The sequence below is a fragment of the Malus sylvestris genome, chromosome 13 (genome assembly GCF_916048215.2).
Source record: "Malus sylvestris chromosome 13, drMalSylv7.2, whole genome shotgun sequence".
NCBI lineage: Eukaryota > Viridiplantae > Streptophyta > Magnoliopsida > Rosales > Rosaceae > Malus > Malus sylvestris.
Window position 1 is genome coordinate 4,611,549 of NC_062272.1, and position 19,395 is coordinate 4,630,943.

Here is a 19,395-nt window from a genome sequence, read left to right on the forward strand (position 1 = left end):
GGTGAGGATGAGTAGATAGCCACACAAACAAACATAAATATTTAATTAAAGAGAGCATTAAGCAGCTTGTGTTAGACCAAGTCCGTGTCTGGTTTCTGTTCCCGCAACTTCAGGAATTTGTGATCAACCTAAACTCTTATCTATGAAGAGTTAGCTCAGTTTACAACTCTTTTAAATGTTTGTTGTTTCTATGATACGTTTCCTCTGTATCTTCTGTTGTAATTTTTGAATTTTGAATAGCCTTGTAAATAGGGATTTCATTCTCTAATCTAATCTGAAGTGGAATATAAATACATGCAGCCCTTCATTGAAAAGGCATGCAATTGAAGTGAACCCTTGAATATACTTAAGTTTTACATGGTATCAGAACCCTAGCAGTCTAACGACACAAATCCAATTTTTTTTCCCATTGGCTGATAGCTCGAAGGCATGCAATTGAAGATACAAAGGAAACGTATCACCGAAACAACAAACATTTAAAAGAGTTGCAAACTGAACTAACTCTTCATAGATAAGAGTTTAGGTTGATCACAACTTCCTGAAGTCGCGGGAACAGAAACCAACTGGGTCTAACAGCTTGTACAATCTGTGGAATTTAATTGGTGAAAATTACACGTCTATAGGCTTTCAAGATGAAACCCACTTACATGTCACGAAATTTGCTTTAGAAGAAATTAAGCTTAATTTCCATTAGGATCCAATCTCAGAGGAGACGTATCCTCTTATTGTCATGCATTATTTGCGATATCATCCATAACTGTTCAGAACAATGATCGACACGCGAATATAAAACTTATTCGGCACTCCTCTTTTGTTATACTTGGAGGAGTGCGAATGGCTAACAGACTTTCTAGAATGTTATTGTAAATAGAATTTTTTTTAGAATATCAATAACGTTTTCAAATCATAATTGTGTATTTTATCTTATGATAACTAATATTTTGAATATCATCACTATTTTGGTCATTCTAATACAATTACAAATAAACACATGAAAATTGCACACTTAAAATAGCCCGAAAAGCACTTTCCACGTTCATGGTCTTATCTTACTTCACAATAAAAAAAAAAAACAGAGAGACTGTTATACGTATTTATAAAATTATACAAAGAACATAGTGATTTTATCAAGAAAAATAGTTATTTTTTTGGACGCTCATATGGTTGTAATCCAGAAATTGATGAACTTGAGGACGGTTGAATTTCACAATAAAATTGAAGAGAAAGCCTTCAGGCCATCTCCAACCGAAGGGTCTAAAAGATCAAAGAGCCGAAAATAGTCCGAAAACCGTCTCAAACCAAGGATCAGGGCAAATGGCTCGTGGGCCTCACTGGACAAAAAAGGGCCAACCCGCTGGCTAGCCCAATTTTTTTTTTTTTTTTTTTTGTTCTTTTCCATTTGTCTAGCCCCCTTTAGGGTTTGGGGCTTAGGTTTTATTTTTTGGTCCCAGCTTATTTTTTGTTTTTTATGCCTAGCCCACATTTCTTTTCTCTTTTTGGACTTTTTAAAAATAAAAAATTAATTTCTAATTTTTTCTTACATCATTTCTCACATATTTTTCATCATTCTATACTATCTTACCTCATTTTATTTCAATTCTTCACATTCCATACCATTACCATTTGGCCCTCGATTGGAGATGGTTTTTTATGACATGCCTAAAACGAGCCCTATGGCCCTCGGTTGGAAATGGTAAGAAATATGGCCCTGCACTGTTCATTAAAATATTAATTTCTTCGAGGGTCAGAGGGCTAAAACGAGCCCTTTGGCCAGCCTTCGGTTGGAGATGACCTTATAATTTAGACAAGCAAATGGGTGTTCAAAGAAAGTGAAAAATAGGTGTCCAGAGAAAAATAATCAGAAAAATTAAAAGAAAGGGTCGGCAAATGCTTATGTGGATGATTCTCCCAGATCTGAATAATTTAGCCCTCTGTCCAGAGAAAAATAATCATAATAATTTAGCCCTCTGTCCCGGATGATTCTCCCAGATCTGATCTCCCCGACTCAAAATGTTTTTGTGGCGGGTCGGCAAATTCAGGACAGTATTGGGATTGCCCATGAACATTTCCACTTCCTGAAAGGTAGAAAAGCTAAAGGTAAGTTCGAGATAGGCATAAAGCTTGATATGGAAAAGGCCTATGATAGGGTGGAGTGGGATTTTCTTGATGCGGTTATGGAAAGAATGGGTTTTTGTAATGATTGGCGGAGGATCATAATGGGGTGTGTGTTTTCGGTCCAGTTTAGTCCTTCAAGGGTCCTCAGACAGGGAGACCCCCTCTCACCCTACTTATTTATCTTGGTTGGAAAAGTTCTATCCCGGATGATTAAGGATGCAATGGATCACAATCTTCTGAAGGGTGTAAGGTTCGGTGGCTCCGGACCGATTATTTCGCATATGTTCTTTGCGGATGATACTCTTCTATTTCTGAGAGCAAATGAGAAGAATTGCCGCAATATTATCCAACTCCTTGAATTGTATTGTGAGGTTTCGGGTCAAAAAGTGAACCTTAATAAGTCGAGTGTTTTCTTTGGTGCAAATGTTCCTGTTGACTGCTCCACTCTTTTAGGCAATATCCTTGGTATGAAGGTGGTTGATAACCCGGGTGCTTATCTGGGTGTCTCGGCTATCTGGGGGCGTTAAAAAAAAAAAGAGGTTTAGCCTATGTAAAGGGGCGAGTGATGAAGAAGCTCCAAGGTTGGAAACATAATTCTTTGTCTCGAGCGAGGAAAGAAGTTCTAATTATTGCTGTGGTCCAAGCCATTCCTGCCTACCTAATGAATATTTTTAAGTTTTCGGCCATTGTATGTCAGGAACTAGATTCTCTGGTTTCAAATTTTTGGTAAGGGAGCAAGGATGGGGTTCGAAAAACTCATTGGGTTCATAAGTCTATTCTTGGGCTTCCAAAGTCTCGGGGTGGCTTAGGCTTCCGGAATTTTCAAGAATTTAATAAAGCTTACTTATGAAGCAATGTTGGAGATTGGTAACTAAACCAAATTCTCTATGGGCTCGTGTGATCAAAGCTCGCTATTTCCCTCACTGTTCTTTTTTGGAGGCTAGAAAAGGAGGTCGAGCTTCGTGGGCATGGGCTAGTCTTCTCTCAGTTAGAGATTTGTTTAATAAGGGTTCCCATTGGCAAATCATGGGAGGGCAAGATGTCAAGGTTTGGAGTGATAGGTGGCTGCCCTCGATTCCTTCGGGACACCCGAAGCCTATGGGACAGCAGAGTGTATCGCCAAATCTCAGAGTTTCTTCGCTAATATGCCCGATATCAAGTTGTTGGGATATTGATTTTTTTGCAAGCTTTTCTCTCTGAAATGGATCAAATGGCTATTTAGACTACTCCCATTGGTGTTTTAGGTCGTAAGGATATACTTGTGTGGGCTCCGAACAAGAAGGGTATCTACTCGGTTAAGTCGGGGTATAATTGGTTACTAAGCAATGCTGTGGACAAGAGGGGGTTTAGCTCTACTTTAATTAATCAACTCACTCCTATTTTTTTGAAACATTTATGGAAGCTTGGGGTGTATCCTAAGATCCGGCACTTTATTTGGATCTCGATTCATGGTGGGCTTCCCACCCGTGCTACTCTCTATCACCGTAAATTTGCCTATTCCCCTGTGTGTCCTATCTGTTTGTGCTAGGATGAATCTCTTGAGCATCTCTTCCTCCTTTGTACTTGGGTTCACCCTATCTGGTTTGGCGGTGCGCTCCCTTACAAAGTGGATGGTAAAGCTATTTCTTCGTGGGGTGGGTGGTGCAATGATGTGTTTTCGCCAACGTTTGGATCGGCTTCAAGCAAGAATTGGGTCCAATCTTACATTGCTTTCACTTGTTGGTTCATTTGGAAAGCTCGTTGTGATTTTGTGTTTAATAAGGTTCCATTGAACCCGGTTTCAGTTCTTCTAAAAATTTCAGCTGCCCTTAGTTCTTTTTTGAAGGCTAATTCTAGCGTGGAGCCGTGTGGAGTGACGAGTTTTGCTTCGGCTCCTGGAGTTGCCTCTTGGTGTGCTCTGTCTGATCCTTGTTTTAAGATAAATGTGGATGATAGCTGGTCGATGGTCACTCAACAAGGTTTCGTTAGGGTGTTGGTGCGTGTTGCTGAAGGAAGATTTGTAGCAGCTGCGCGCTACCCTATTTGTGCTCCATCTGCCATCACTGCGGAAGCCCTTGCCTTGTTTCATGGGTGCAGGTTGGGGTTGAAGTTGGGTTTTCAGGAGGTCATTTTCAAAGCGGACTTGTCAGAAGTCATTTCTTGTCTTTCTAGTTCTGTTGTTGACAACTGGGAGGCTTCCCCTACATTGGGGATGATCAGATTGTTGGGGAGTTCTTTTCAGAGTTGTCGTTGGTCTTGGGTTCCGAGATTAGCTAATGAAGCAACGCACATTTTGGCGTTGCATAATTCGTCGGAGATGAATGATTATGTTTAGGTTGATCGACCCCCATCTTCGTTGGTTTTCATCCTACACAATGACGGCCTTCCTTGTCCACATTAATTCTCATATGTTTTTTTTTTGTGCTGGGGTGACGCTTTCACAAGGTGGAAGTGTCCTATTATTTGTAAGCCCCGCACTATTGTTTCCTGCTCAGGCTCTACCTTTGTATTAGCCTCTTATAGGCTCTTCTGCTGCTGCTTTGTTGATCCTGTCTTGTTTCAATGAAGTGTGTTTCCTCTAAAAAAAAAAAGTTTGTTTTCCAACGTCCTCCTTTTTTCTTTTTCTTTTTTTTCTGGGTTCAAATTTGTCCAGGGAAACCTATAGATGATGGAACTTGTTCCTTTTTTGTCCACCCAAAGCCCAAATTCTAGTTCTAGTACTTCATACAGCCCAAGCCTAAATATATATATATATATATATATATATTTGGGATTTTAATTTACCACATTCCCGTCTTCTTCTTGTGCACTTCTTTTTTTGTTTACGTTAGTTGATTTTTTTTATTTATTCAGTTTAGTGGCTACAATAAAAGAAGAGAGTGGTTGGAAAAAAAAATTAGTGCAAAAATAATTTCTCAAATTTTAATACAAGATGAAGGAGAATCGAACGTGAAAGAGTTAGGTGCTCTCATGGATTTGACAGCATGCAACTTTTCCACATTCTGCAAAAACACTCTGCACGTTCAAACTAAGTACTAATATGACACGCCCCGACCGAAGTCGATACGTGTTGGCCGTCACGTGAGCGTGACATAGCCTTGTGCGCAAAGCGGAAGCGATAAAGAGTAAGGAAATACGAACAATTTAAAACCAAGCAACTAGCAATCTCAGTTAAGATAGGATGCTAGTGAAAAGTCTAAGTGTATAAATACACTTTCAGAGCAATAAGAAAGTCTAGTTGCAGTCAAATAGGACAATTACTAAGATACAACAGCCGAAGGTGAATCCTACTTTTTCGGATTCTATCAGAAACCCCGTTGGATTCCTCATGGCCACCAAACTCTGGTACCTAAAACCTAGAGGGGCGAAAAACAAAGTTGAGTGGGTCAGTAAAACACATTTACACGAAAACCTTATTTTTCTTTGAATATACTAACCCCTCGCCGTAAAACAAGTATATAGATAATTTCCAAAAAATAGAATACATAAATATGTATATATCTCAAATCATGCTCAATAATTCAAGATTCATATTTGTATGTATACTGAACTCCTACTGTCCTGTTACCAAGCATTCTCTCTTTTGCTCGCCTAAGGGTGCACTAAGAAAGATTGCTAAAACGACCAAAGGAAAGGGTATATACACCCATAAATTGTAGACCGGAACTGCCCTCGCCTACCTGCACTGACTTCCTTGCCTTACGAAAAGCATTTAAAAAGTTAAATTTTCCCTCCTCAATTAGTTTTTCCTTCGGCAACGAACAGTTCCATGCCTATATATAACAGAGTAACCAATTCAGGTAAGAATAATTTCATAGAAATATAACATGTTAGCCGGAACCTCTGTGGTAGTTTGTACGGCTGAATTCATAGCTCAAAAGTCACTCTAGCCGGAGTCACTACAATGACCTATACGGCAACATATTGCACAAAAGTCGGAACACAATAAAAGGGTCTGTACGACAATAATGGGTGTAATATAATCATGCTCAATATTACTCTCACATAATAGTTGTGCGATAAATCACTAGTCACCTATGAGTCGGAACCATAAATAAGGTATGTACGACAATAATGGTTGTAATATAATCATGCTCAATACTACTCTAACATAATAACTGGGCGATAAATCACTAGTCATCTACGAGTCGAAACCATAAATAAGGTTTGTACGACAAGACTGTGCACCTAAATTGGATCTAATGTGAGCATATGGTGCGGGAGGTGACATAATAAACAAGCTTGTGCCATATCTCTGGCTAAATCATAAGCACCCTAAGTGCAGTTTTATGAGTTTAACATTATTCAATCACAAATTGCATCATTGACAATTCATATAACCCAAACATAACTCACCTGAGCTTACCTGGGCCTCCACAACACCATACAACAATATGCATAATTATGATAATGCATATACCAAAATAAAATATAGGCATAGCATGACATTTAAATCACATTTCCTTTAAATACGTTTTCTGGGAAAAACGTCAAGTGTGTATATATATATATATTGAAAATAATTGCCCACTCACAGATATGCAGCTGGGTCGTAACCCCCATGCCTAGCCTGGCTACGCTCATCCTCCGGATAGGTCTTACCTATAAGAGAAGTACTGAAATAACGTTATTTAAGCACATAAACTAAACTATGTAATAACTTCTCATACATATCTCAAATTGGGTATATGAATATACCACAGTGACCTATACAATCTCAGGATCGTCCCCATATTTTTAAAATAATTTTTCATCCACTCACGCGCCGCCACGCACCGGCGAGTGCATGGCAAGACACGCGGCCAAGCGCAGGGAGCCCTAACGGAAACAGTAACGGCAGTTAGGGAATATTCTGTTAAATCCTAACAGATTCCGTTAAACTTAATTGACGGTGTCAGAATATTCCGTCATCTTCAACCTCAGACTCTGGCGACCGTCGTCGTCACCGGAAAACTGAGAAATTTTCAAATTGCTATATCTCTCTCATTTCTTCACCATTTTCTACGAAATTACCACCAAAATGAAGCTTAGGGTCCAAAGAATTACTTTATACCTATTTGAAGCTTTAAATTCCACGAAATCACGTCGGAGCAAGTTTGAAAATCCGGTGACCTCTGCAACTCCTCGTATCTGGGCTTCCCGACGTCCAATTTTCACCAACGATGCACTCCGAGCATTGTGGGAAGGTCCTTAAGCTTGCTATGGTTCTAAAAATTAAAGAAACTCACGATTTAAAAGTTGGTGAACAGTACCACCTTCGGAGGTTCAATTTCCAAGGTTTCCTTACGTCTACACCTGGCCAAAACTCATCCAAAACACTTAGGAGGGAGAGAAGATACCTTTAGGAGTCTTGATATGGCTTGAAACCTTGAAAATCACTTCAGTGGTACTGTACCTCGACGGACCTCTCAGGTCTAAGGTTTTCCTATGGTTTCAAGGTCAAAAATGACATGGTTGAATTTGTTGACCTTCAAGGATCTCGGATATGGTCACTGCAAGTTCAATCTGTGAGAAATGGTTGGTTTTGGGGTGTGATCCGTACAATTGCAGAGAGAGAGAGTGTGTGTCCGAGAGGGAGCGAGTACGGGAGGGTGAGAGAGAGAAAGTGGTACTTTTGTGTGTGTGTGGTTTACAAACAACCAACCAATCACCACTAATTTCCTTTAGTTCCAATTGGTCCCAAAAATTTAGGAATTTAACATATTAGTCCACTTCCAATAGCATGTCACACACAACACATCTCAACGCCCAAGGGCATTTTAGTCTTTTCACATCAACGATAATTGTTTCTCGGGACGGGCTGTCACAAATATGATCCAAAAAGGTGGTGCATTTTGCCTTATTTTTGTGAATCTATGATCGTCACACTCAAAAGTTTCTCGACCGTAGGTGTTAGGTTTTTAGCTCTCCATTTCTTTGCTTTTAGCCTTATGGGGTCCGATGTTAGGTGTCTCTCATTAGGCATTTCACAGTAGTTTGAGTGAGTGTGACACTTAAATATAAGAATCATGTAACTTGTGTTTGATACGTATAACAATACTGCTTCACTAGTGTAAGTTCAATATATTAGTATCACACTCAAATTTTCTAGTCCACTGTAAGTGTGTGACTTCTGTACAAGTTCAATATATTAGTCCACACTAGATAATGCATGACAGGCCATGAATAATGCAAGAAAAAGGACTGAAAAAAGCATCAAATTATTAGGGAAGAAAGCAGTGTACGTACTTTGCAGGGATCCCAAATCCAGATTAAATATATGCTCTTCTTTTCTATGGATGTCTTGTTTTTTAGTGTTGAAGTGTTATATATTGGAAGCACATTCTTCTGCTCTAAAAAAAGTTAAAAGTCATTATTTACAATGAAACTTGCTGCTTTATGTGTGCCCAATGTCTCATAATGTATCCAGATTCAATATGAAATACTTGGCTGAACGCCATGAAATAATAATTCATCATCAAGATTCAAAAGTGCTTCCATACTGATTAAAAACAAAAGACGAAAGTTGCTTTTGCATAATTGCAGACGATGAAAAATGAGTCAGAATAGCCCGATATATAGCTAATAAACTATTCTCAATTTATTACCGATTAATTTTGAGTTGAATGCTCGTATTCTATTATATTATCTTTCAATTATTCACTAACAAGCTAAGAATATCATATTTCCTATCTCACGATTAATTATTTTGAGATTTTTTATCTTTCACACGATCTTACAACATTGGATGTATTTTATAGATCTTCCTCTTTCAAATTCTTGCAGCTGGTACCCTCCTTTTGAGGTCATTTTCTTTATCTTATTGTTATCTTTTGCCCAGAGGTCGCACTTGGTGCGATGGCAAGCCATGAGCGGTAGGTCTCGGGTTCGAGACTTGGGAGCAGCCTCTTCATAAATGGGGGTAAGGCTAGCCGACATTCACCTCTCCCAAACCCTGCGTAAAGCGGGAGCCTTGTGCACTGGGTATGACCTTTATTGTTATCTTTTGCCCCTTTAATAAAAGAAATGGCATATCCAAAGTTTGCTTTGGTGCAATTTAAATTAATCCTAACATGATATTCCAAACTAATGATTATGATCAAATGATGGTGCATGCTTCCTGATTCTTGTGAGTTTGTGACCATTGTACTGGAAATTTTCTCAATTGTAGTACGATTCGTAGGCGTTGGTTTTTTTTTTTTTTTTTTTTTTTGAACTAAAAAAACATCCATTCCGAAAGACCAGAGGCCAACAGAATATAGACAGCCCACACAAGAGCAAGCACAACAAAACAAACAAAGGGCCGTGCGAGGGATAACAGCAATACAAAGACGCTACCACAAAGGTGAGACGTCGTCCCAACACACGCCCAAACCCAAAAAAACCAATCACGGAGGACAAGGCGTTGGTTTTGGTTCTCCGTTTTCTTTGCTTTAAGGGATTCCGACTTAGCTGAGTAATTATTATAACCAAGCACATGAAAATAATGCTGGGAAAAAGCAGTAAATTATTAGAGCAAGTCCAGCCCAAGACAATAGGCTAGTCTAAAGTCCCAAATGTGCTGCAATCCAGCCCAAGTCAGTCTCTAGGCCGGTCCAGAATGTGCAGAGTCCCAACCTACATGACGTCAGCCACTTGATATCCTTTTTTTGTGTTAGGCACGTGGAAAACACACGCGAATGGTCGCGAGTGGCCGACAACATCGCAAAGGTGGGGCCCACTATGCAGGTGCAATATGGGGTTCTTCCGTGTGGATATGTGGCACCATGTGGACTGTTGGATTCCCAATGGCTATTTTTCTAGGCCGTTAGATTTCAACGGTAAAAAAAATTGAAATTTAAAATTAATGGCTACTGACATGGCACAATGAGTACCATTTGATTTTCAAATAAACGATCCAGATTTTTTGGCCAAAAAACTTAAAAATAAATAAATAAAATGTCAGAAATTAATAATATTTTTTTATAAAGTCAGAAATTAAAAATTAAATTATTATTTTATTATAAAAATTAATAATATTTTAATAAATTGACTAGCCTATATAGTTTTAGAGATAGAAATGCATTTGATTAATTAAACTGTTCATAGAGTCTATCATTGTTTATTAAGTGGATTAAATAGATTGAATGTCAGTGTATTTTTTAGAAGTGAAGTTGCTGGAAAGCAATGCACTTTGTTGGCTGATTAAAAACCGGATTAGGTTTGCTCCTTTTTCTATGAATTTCTTGTTTTTTCAGTTTCGTGGATGCTATTGGACACACATCCTTCTCCACTACAGAAAGTCGAAAGCCATGATCCGGAAGCAGGATTGACATTTGACCGAACGTCAAAACTGACAGTTCAGTTGAAAATTAAAGTATGCGTACCATGATCGAATAAAAGAATTATAAAATTAAAGAATATTGAAATCGAAGAAACACAACAAGATTCCTTAAGAATGTTACATAATTGATAATTCATAAGATTACATTGTAACGCATTTATAAGATTCTTATTTATAAGAGAAAATGAAAAGAAACCCTAAATATAACGTATGAATAATCATAATCCTTGGCCCACAAAAAAATCTAATAAAATAACAATAATAATAAAAACTAATTTTCCAACAAATTCATCATAAAAAAATGCTTCCATACAGAACAAAAAAACAAAAGAAAAATTATATTCTGATCCTTATCCAAAATTACTTTTTGAATAAAACCTTATCTACGATTAAAAACTAATTATAATCCTTAGTATTTAGTTGTAACTTTTTAATATTAAATATGTTGTAATAATTATTGGGTTTTTTGTTTGTAGGTTATATATTGATTCCCATCAATAATAAAAATGTTATTTATCATTGATAGTTATTATTAAGTTCTCATAATAAGAAAAGTCATATATTATCATATATTTTTTATTGTGTGTGAATTTCTCCATATATATGTATATGCATATCACGTACATATGTATGTTTATATACTATAGTTATGTACCAATACATTTGTACCAATATATTCTTACTGATACTTCTGTGGGTATGAGTAATATAAAGTACCAAAGGTTATGTACCGATACTTTCGTACTTATGAATAAAATAAGATACCGAATGTTATGTATAAATTGATTTTGTTTTGTTGTTGAATTTTTTTAATAATGAGAATTTGAATTTTGAATAAATTTTTATCTATTCATATGATTAGAGCACAAAATAAAAAACATAATTATGGATGGGTAAAGAATTTCGAATGAAAAGTTTATAAATAATAAATGTGCTATAATTACTTAAATCTAGTAAGTTTTAAAAATAAGGACTTATATTAGATTTTAAAAACCATTCAGGTTAAAATTTAAAAACAATCTTATTGAAACCCTAAAATCTAAAAGCCCCAAAAAAAAAATGCAAAAACAGAAAGTGATTTTGCATAATTGCAGAATGGGAAATGAATCATGTGCTGAAATTCTACTTCTTGCAAAACATTTATCAGAGTTACTAATTAAAATGCTCCATTACAATTTCAGAATTGTCTTACAATTTGTTTCACAGAAGTGTACGTACCCACTATACCAACAAAAGACCCTATTACCATAATCGCAACAATTACCACCAACTCGAACCCGAATCTCTGAGCAGCAACGTTAATCTTGAGGTAGAACAAGCACGGCAGCAAGACCGAGACCGTCACGCTCAGAGATGCGCCGACTAAAGCCATTAAGTAGCTGAAAAATGGAATGGCTAATGCCACAATTACGGTGCTAATTACAATTAAGGTTCGCACGAAGATGCTAATTGTGCGACTGTTGCGAAAAGGGCGTGTATCCTCAATAGCAGCAGCAATCGGAGTGATTATAATTGCATACTTTGTGAGGGGATTAATTATAGTAATGTAAATTGCAATCCTTGAACAAATTTTTCGTACTGGAAGATTTAATGTGACTTGAGACTTCAAGTTTTGTCCGAACATCAAGTAACCTAAAACCGCCATTGATCCGTAGGTGATGGTGCTTGCAACGAAGCAGATAAGTAATACCTGCAATGATGGGGAAAATGGACATGGTCAGATCACTGCAAAAGATTTCAGGAACAAATAGAATCGGTTACAAAAATTTTAATAAAAAATCAAGTTGAAGGAGACTAAACCGACAATAAGTCATATGTGAATCACGATTTAATGCCTCTTTATAATCCTCTTAAGTATTCCTCTAGTTCTGTTTTTTATTAAAAATTTGCAACTGTTCTATCTGCGCATGTTCCCTGAATTATTTAACCGCTCTTTGAAAATACTGACCTTGGAGAATTTGCTTCTGTCCTTCATGGAATTGCACAATGTGGGAAAAACTGCATGGCCACAATAGCAGAACAGATACAAGCTCACAGCAGTAGGCAATCCTCTGAAATTCAGAAGAACATCTCCTTCATGAAACCCTACACCATCAACCGCACCAACCCAAAATACGCAGGCAACCAAAAAAAGAGAAGCGAAAACTCCTCCGGCGGAAACATACGCCAACAATCCCAGACTCTTCAGCCATGTCGTTGGCAGAATTACAAGGGCGGTGAGCAAAACAAAGCATTGTTTGCCTCCGACTTTGAGGCCTGCCATGTTAAAACCCATGCTTGGGAACAACTGGTTTAAGTTGTCACCTTCTAATATTAGAAACTCAACAGCTACCAAATACAGCTCAAGGTACATAAAAATGGAGATGGCAAGTCTTCCTTTCTGTCCATAAGCAGCTCCTCCAATGTCGGGATAACTCTTGATCCCCGGATTCCCGTCCATGCAACGTTGCAGAAGCAACCCAGTATACCAACAAAGAAGTGCCAACTGGAAAAGAAGGATTAAGCTCAGCCACCCTCCTTCAGAAAGCGCAAATGGAATCGATAGAATCCCAACTCCTGAAAAATTAAACAAGGTAATTAAGAATGTTTTGTGTGAAAGGATCAGACACACTAACCTAATCAACTGACCTAACTCATACTTATCGTAATTAAGAAAGTTAAAAATATGGTGTGACAGGGAGAAAAAAGTGACAAATTTACCTGATAACGTGTTGAGACCATTAAAACATGTTCTGAAAAATGTGGTGCCTCCACCTTTGGTTGGTTCCTGTGAGGGTAGGTTTTGGCTCTCAATTTTCTCTGCTTTAAGGCTGTCCATTTTTTTGCGCTGCCCACTATAAAAACTTTGGTTCCACTGAGGAAGAAGGGGCTATCCAGTTATATAACGCAAAAAGGTGACCAAAGCTAGCGTTGCCAGAAACGATTGAATTCCAATAACAAAATCATTTGTTCCTGGAAAAAAAAGAAAAGAAAAGAAAAGAAAAGGGAAATGGATGGTGAGGATGAGTAGATAGCCACACAAACAAACACCAATATTTAATTAAAGAGAGCATTAGGCAGCTTGTACAATCTGTGGAATTTAATTGGTGAAAATTACACGTCTATAGACTTTCAAAAGGAAGCCCACTTTACATGTCACGAACCTTGCTTTAGAAGAAATTAAGCTTACTTTCCATTAGGATCCAATCTCAGAGGAGACGTATGCTCTTATTGTCATGCATTATTTGCGATGTCATCAATAACTGTTTAGAACAGTGATTGACACGTGAATATAAAACTTATTTGGCACTCCTCATTTGTTACCGTTGGAGAAGTGCCATTGTAAATTGAATTTATAGAATGCCAATAACCGTTTTCAAATCATAATTGTGTATTTTATTTTATGATAACTAATATTTTGAATATCATCACTATTTTGGTCAATATCCAATAAGTTCTCATTCTAAAACAATTACGAATAAACACATGAAAATTGCACTCCTTGTTTGGTATTTATGTGCTTTGAAAAAAGAACTGCTTCTGCTGTGAGAATAAGCTCATTTTTGCTGCTTCACGTTTTCAACTTTTTTTCATCTAAAACTGTGAAAAATAAGTTGTTTTTATATATTTACCAAACATATTTTTTAGCTCAACCTTTTTTATACTCACTTTTTATAAAAATACCTCAGTACCAAACAATTACTTAAAATAGCCCAAAAAGCACTTTCCACGTTCATGGTCTTATCTTACATCACAATCAAACTGGAAACCATGTCTCTTTTTTTTTTTTTTTTTGTTGAGATTCTCAACAATTTGAGGAAATTTATTGATATGGATAAAAGAAGAAGTTATACCTAGTCGGGAGTGACATAAACCTTACCATGTGCTTTTCAACACTTTTGTTTAAAGATAATTAAAATTGTATAACACAAAAGAATATTATAAACATGATTAGTGTACATGTTTTGAGTAAATTTTAAAGCGCAAAGAAAAACATACATAACAATGGCAATTAGATAATTAGGGTTTTTTTGGTTTTTTTTTTTTTTTAATTTTACCATTATTAAGGAGAATGAAGATGGTTCGAAACTATTGAAATGATTTAGGAGAGAGAGTTTCAAACCGTGACATAGGTGAAAACTTAACACCCTATCACTAGGATATTGAACTACATGCAAATTAATTTTCTTTCATAAGATTGGATTGCCTTTTTTTCTTTCGGTGTTAGTAAGTGGAAGCTATTGGGCACACGGGTCTTGCACTAGAGAAAGAAACCAATTTACAATATTGGTACCTATTGATGCATGATCGGGACGTATATCTGAAATGACTCATTTAAGTGATTATTTACATTAACTAAAGATTTGAGCCTCTCTAATTTTAAATGTGAAAAACTCACATACTTTCAACCAAAAAGGGGTCGAATTTGTATATTTATACTGAAATCATCGGGAAAAAAAAAATTATGGAGAGTTTTGATACAAGTGATCTAAGTTTTGAGATGGAGAGTTGAACTCGGGTATACAAAAAAAGCATATTCGCTCTAACTAATGTAGTTACACCTGCCTCTAAAAAATTAGTCCAATATTAGAGCCGCATAAGTTTTAGTTTTCTGATAGACAAGTGAACAACTCATTTAAATGTGTCGTTTCAAAAAGTCAGGACGTTCTTTTTTATGTTTCCCATGATCGATCGATGCCTGGTAGTGTTGTGATAATTTACCTAGCATTATGTATGAAGAGAGTGGAAATATGACCGCATGAACAACGATAAAGGTGCTTCCATCCCATGTATATGCTCGCTTGTATAATTGTAAGGAAGACGTTAGAGCTATGATAATAATCCATCACCATTAATATAGAATCATGTTTCGCTACTAAAAGGAGAGCAGCAAGTGTTGCTGAAAAACCAATCATAAATGGATACGTGTCTGAATAATTAAAATTGGAACTATAATCGGACACTTATTTATTTGTGATTGGGTTTCAACATCACTTGCTGCTATTCTTTCACAAGCGAAGCATGATTCTTTTATATATGATCAATCCATCACCATCTCTAAGTAGGGCCGTCTCTGAGATTTCGGAGGTCCTGTGTGAAATTCATAAAAGATGCATTTTTTATAAGACATCTTAAAAAAAAATTGAATAATGTATTGATGTTAAAAAGTAATATCGAAATAAACTTTGTGGTTCCTTTTATTTCAAAAAGAACCTATCAATAGCTCCTTTTTGAGACTGAGTCAATTGTTCAATTTTTCTTTTTCTTTGACGCTTCAAGTAGCCAAATTGATATTTTCTAGTAGGTGTCATTTTTTATATCACAATAAAATTATAGTAACTATGAACAATGAAACCTGATAGTCCGCAATACGTGTGCGCCTAGTGATTTTTTGTGACTGTTCTTCTCTTGATTTTGTCCTGAAAAGTACAAAAGAAAAAAAAATATTATAAATGAGAAAGACCCAAATCTTCAAATTCCAAGTCAATATACTTGAATTAGTAAATATTTTATTTTAATCGAAATCTACATCATTTTGATCAATTGAATTGTCTTCATATTCAGAAATTTCTCTTCAATTTCATGAACTTATAAATTAGGGTTTACTAATTTGTGGGAAAAAGAAGAATAGAGAAGTAAAGTAGACTGCAGTGGTAGTGATGGGAATTCTGGAACTGTGGTGTGAATTGTGAAAGAAGAAAAATGGGAGCAGCGATGGGATTTGGACATGAGAAAAGAAAAGTAGGAAGGTGATGGGACTCAACGAATTATTGGGAATCAGCCATCAGATTTTTATATACATATTTCTTGATTGGATTAGTATTTTTATATATTATTATTTTCAGTAAAAAATTATTTTTGGAGGGCAGATGGCTTTTAGCCCCATCAAATATATATTTTTTTTATTTGATTAATGTTTTTATATAATATTATTTTATATAATATTATATTCAATAAAAAATTATTTTTGGGGGCCCCCAAAATTTTGGGACCTTATGCATTAAAACCGGTCACACCACTTAAAAGCCGACTCTGTCCCTAAGTTTCATAACGAATTGGTATGAATCATGAAAATATTCTAAAAATGGAAAATCATCGATCTGAGGAAGCTAACTTCTTCCTTTGGGTTACCCAAAAAAAGGGCACACATCACGGATTCTTTAGGCATGCTTAAAGACTCTCTCTAACCTAACTGATTGCTTGGGGAAATTGTGGACATGGTTCACTGGTTCTACTTTGTAGGTCAAAAGAAATTGCATGGAATATGCATTATATTATTTTCCAACCTTTTGTAAAGAATTTGAAAGCAACGTGACAAAAAGCAAATACTTCATATGATTAAGGGGTGTGATATCCACACACCCCATTTTACTTCTCACACACCTTTTTAATTTTCGACCGTCGGATCAGATGAATTAAAGAAGATCAACATACATAAATAATCAAGGGGTGTGTGAGAAGTAAAATGAGGTGTGTGGATAGCACACCCATGATTAAATATTCAGGTCTAGGCATGTTTGAAAGGAGAAATAAAAAATTGTGTCCAAATTGAAGCATATTCATTTTAATTCCCATCAAAATGGTGGGATGAGAAGATATATATTTGTATTATGTCTGACCTAGTTATATTCACATCTGGATTCTTTACGAGAAGTCTTTCAAAATGTAGTCAAAACATCGTCCATGTGATATTAGGATTCACTTAACTTATAACATGTGTATTTAATTTTTATCCATATTATAACACGAATAATAATTCACCGCGTAACATATGTTTCATGTACATAAACGAGGCAATAAGAATAAATTGTGTAGACCGGTGAAATTGGGTAGTCGGGTTCTGATAGCCCGATGCTGGGATCTTATTGGTCTTGATGGTATGGCCCAATACACTGCTAGGCCACACTGTGATATATTCTAGCCGAACTATGGGCTCACTAATGAGCTTCGCTCTTGTAGCATTCAACTCACCATCCTCGAGCCCCATATATATATATTTTTTAAGAAAACCTTAACAGTACGAATGAAATTTATTGATATGAAAAAGAAAAAAAAAGTTACACTTAGTTAGAGAAGACAAAAATCTTATCCTTTATAAAGCAAGAAAAACAAAATACAAGAAAAGAGGGGAGGACATACACCTTACCCTTCTTGAAAAAGAAAATACAAGAAAAAGGAGGAGCTAGACCTCAAGTCCTGAAAAAAGAAAATACAAGAAAAAGAGGGAAAGCCTTCTTGAAAAAGAAAATACAAGAAAAAGGAGGAGCTAGACCTCAAGTCCTGAAAAAAGAAAATACAAGAAAAAGAGGAAGCCTATATTTTCCCTTATTGATATATCCAACGTTTAAAATTTATACGATCAATATTTTTTGTAGAAATATATAAAAAATTAGAGAAATATATGAAAATAAGGATTGAAGTCTAAACTTCACCTCATATCACATAAACTCTTAAGTTTAAACTAAAATCAATAGATATTGTAGATATTTTTGACACATCTGTTAAATACTAGAGAAATTCGTATATTTTGTCATCCAAACCAATGTTTGACCTCTAAAGTTTCATTTTAAATTTTCATCATTTTCATCAAAAGCGACTAAAATCGATTCAATATATTCATTGATATTTCTACCAATTTGCATATGAATATTTATACTGATACTAATATTTAAAATATTAAAAGCGTCTGAATGATTTGTTGGTGAAAATATTTTGATAACTTTTAAACGCTAGAAGATTTTTTTGGTGAAATTTTTTTCTTTCGAGAAACTACGATATTCAGTAATTCAAAGAAAATAATACACAAACATGCAAGGATAGGGTGCCAAAAAAAAAAAAAAAAATATATATATATATATATTATAAAATTTTGGTACGGTTGTTCTTCGGTTTAATTCGTTTGTTCCATTTGTTTTTTTGGCTTTCGGTTGTTCGATGGTATACACATAAACAAGGCATAATCGGATAAATGGTCCTTGTGGTCATAAGGTATTCAGATGAAAGTCCCTGTGGTAAAAAAATTCGGATTTAAACCCATGTGGTCACAGTTTGTTAGGATTTAAACCCTTGTGATATAAGTCTGTTAGGATTTATGTCATTCTGTCATTCCTCCATTAGGTTTAGGTTGGCCAAATCGGATAAATGGTCTCCATGGTCAGAAGGAATTTGGAAGATAGCCTCTGTGGTATAAAAAATTTGGATTTAAACCCCTATGGTCTAAGTCTATTAGGATTTATGCCTGAAATTAGAGGTTTTGTCATTCCTTCGTTAAGCTTATAGGTGGAGCAGAGTTTCTCTGAGTATCTATCAATAAAAAATATCTTACAATGAAAAGAGGGGGGGGGGGAGAGAAGATTTCAGTTTATGGTAAAAAAATTCATTCATCTCAGTTATTTCACAAGAAGAAAAAGATGAAAACAGAGGATCTGTTGAATTTCAAATAGTTAGTTTCACCAATAGGATACGAAAACTTACTTCACATTTACAATTACACAAAAAAAAACTATTTATCTCAAGAGGTTTACGTAAAATTCTGGGAAAACGTCAATGATTACTGTCTTATTTGTCAAAGAAAAATAGAATATGTTATAAAGAATTAATTAATCGGTTGGATATTCAGAGTCAAAAACTCGTTATAAAGACATTTTGAATTATTTGATTTATTAGATCTTGAATTTTAATGAATTATGTGATTTATTAGTTCCACCTCGTTCTGTCGCGTCTCCTCAGAGAAACTCTGCTCCACCTGTAAGCTTAACGAAGGAATGATAGAACCTCTAATTTCAGGCATAAATCATAATAGACTTAGACCACAGAGATTTAAATCCGAATTTTTTCTACCACAGGGGCTATCTTCCAAATTTCTTATGACCACAGGGACCATTTATCCGATTTGGCCAACTAAGGGCTATTATCCGAATACCTTATGACCACGAGACCATTTATCCGATTAGGCAATAAACAATCTCAAAACAAAATGAAAAACGGTCCAGCGCGACAAACCGTAAAGAATGAGTCAC

The 19,395-nt window shown here is 35.8% G+C and overlaps 1 protein-coding gene across 1 annotated transcript; it reads right to left on the reverse strand.

Annotated features, from left to right (window-relative positions):
• Positions 1 to 11,522: 11,522 nt before the first annotated feature.
• On the reverse strand, positions 11,523 to 13,385 carry LOC126595525 (amino acid transporter AVT1I-like). The gene is made up of 3 exons (XM_050261801.1): positions 13,097 to 13,385; positions 12,345 to 12,952; positions 11,523 to 12,086 (listed from the first exon to the last, which is right to left on the reverse strand). The coding sequence occupies exons 1-3, from the start codon at positions 13,212 to 13,214 to the stop codon at positions 11,574 to 11,576; spliced, it is 1,239 nt and encodes a 412-aa protein (XP_050117758.1). The 5' UTR covers positions 13,215 to 13,385; the 3' UTR covers positions 11,523 to 11,573.
• Positions 13,386 to 19,395: the final 6,010 nt, after the last annotated feature.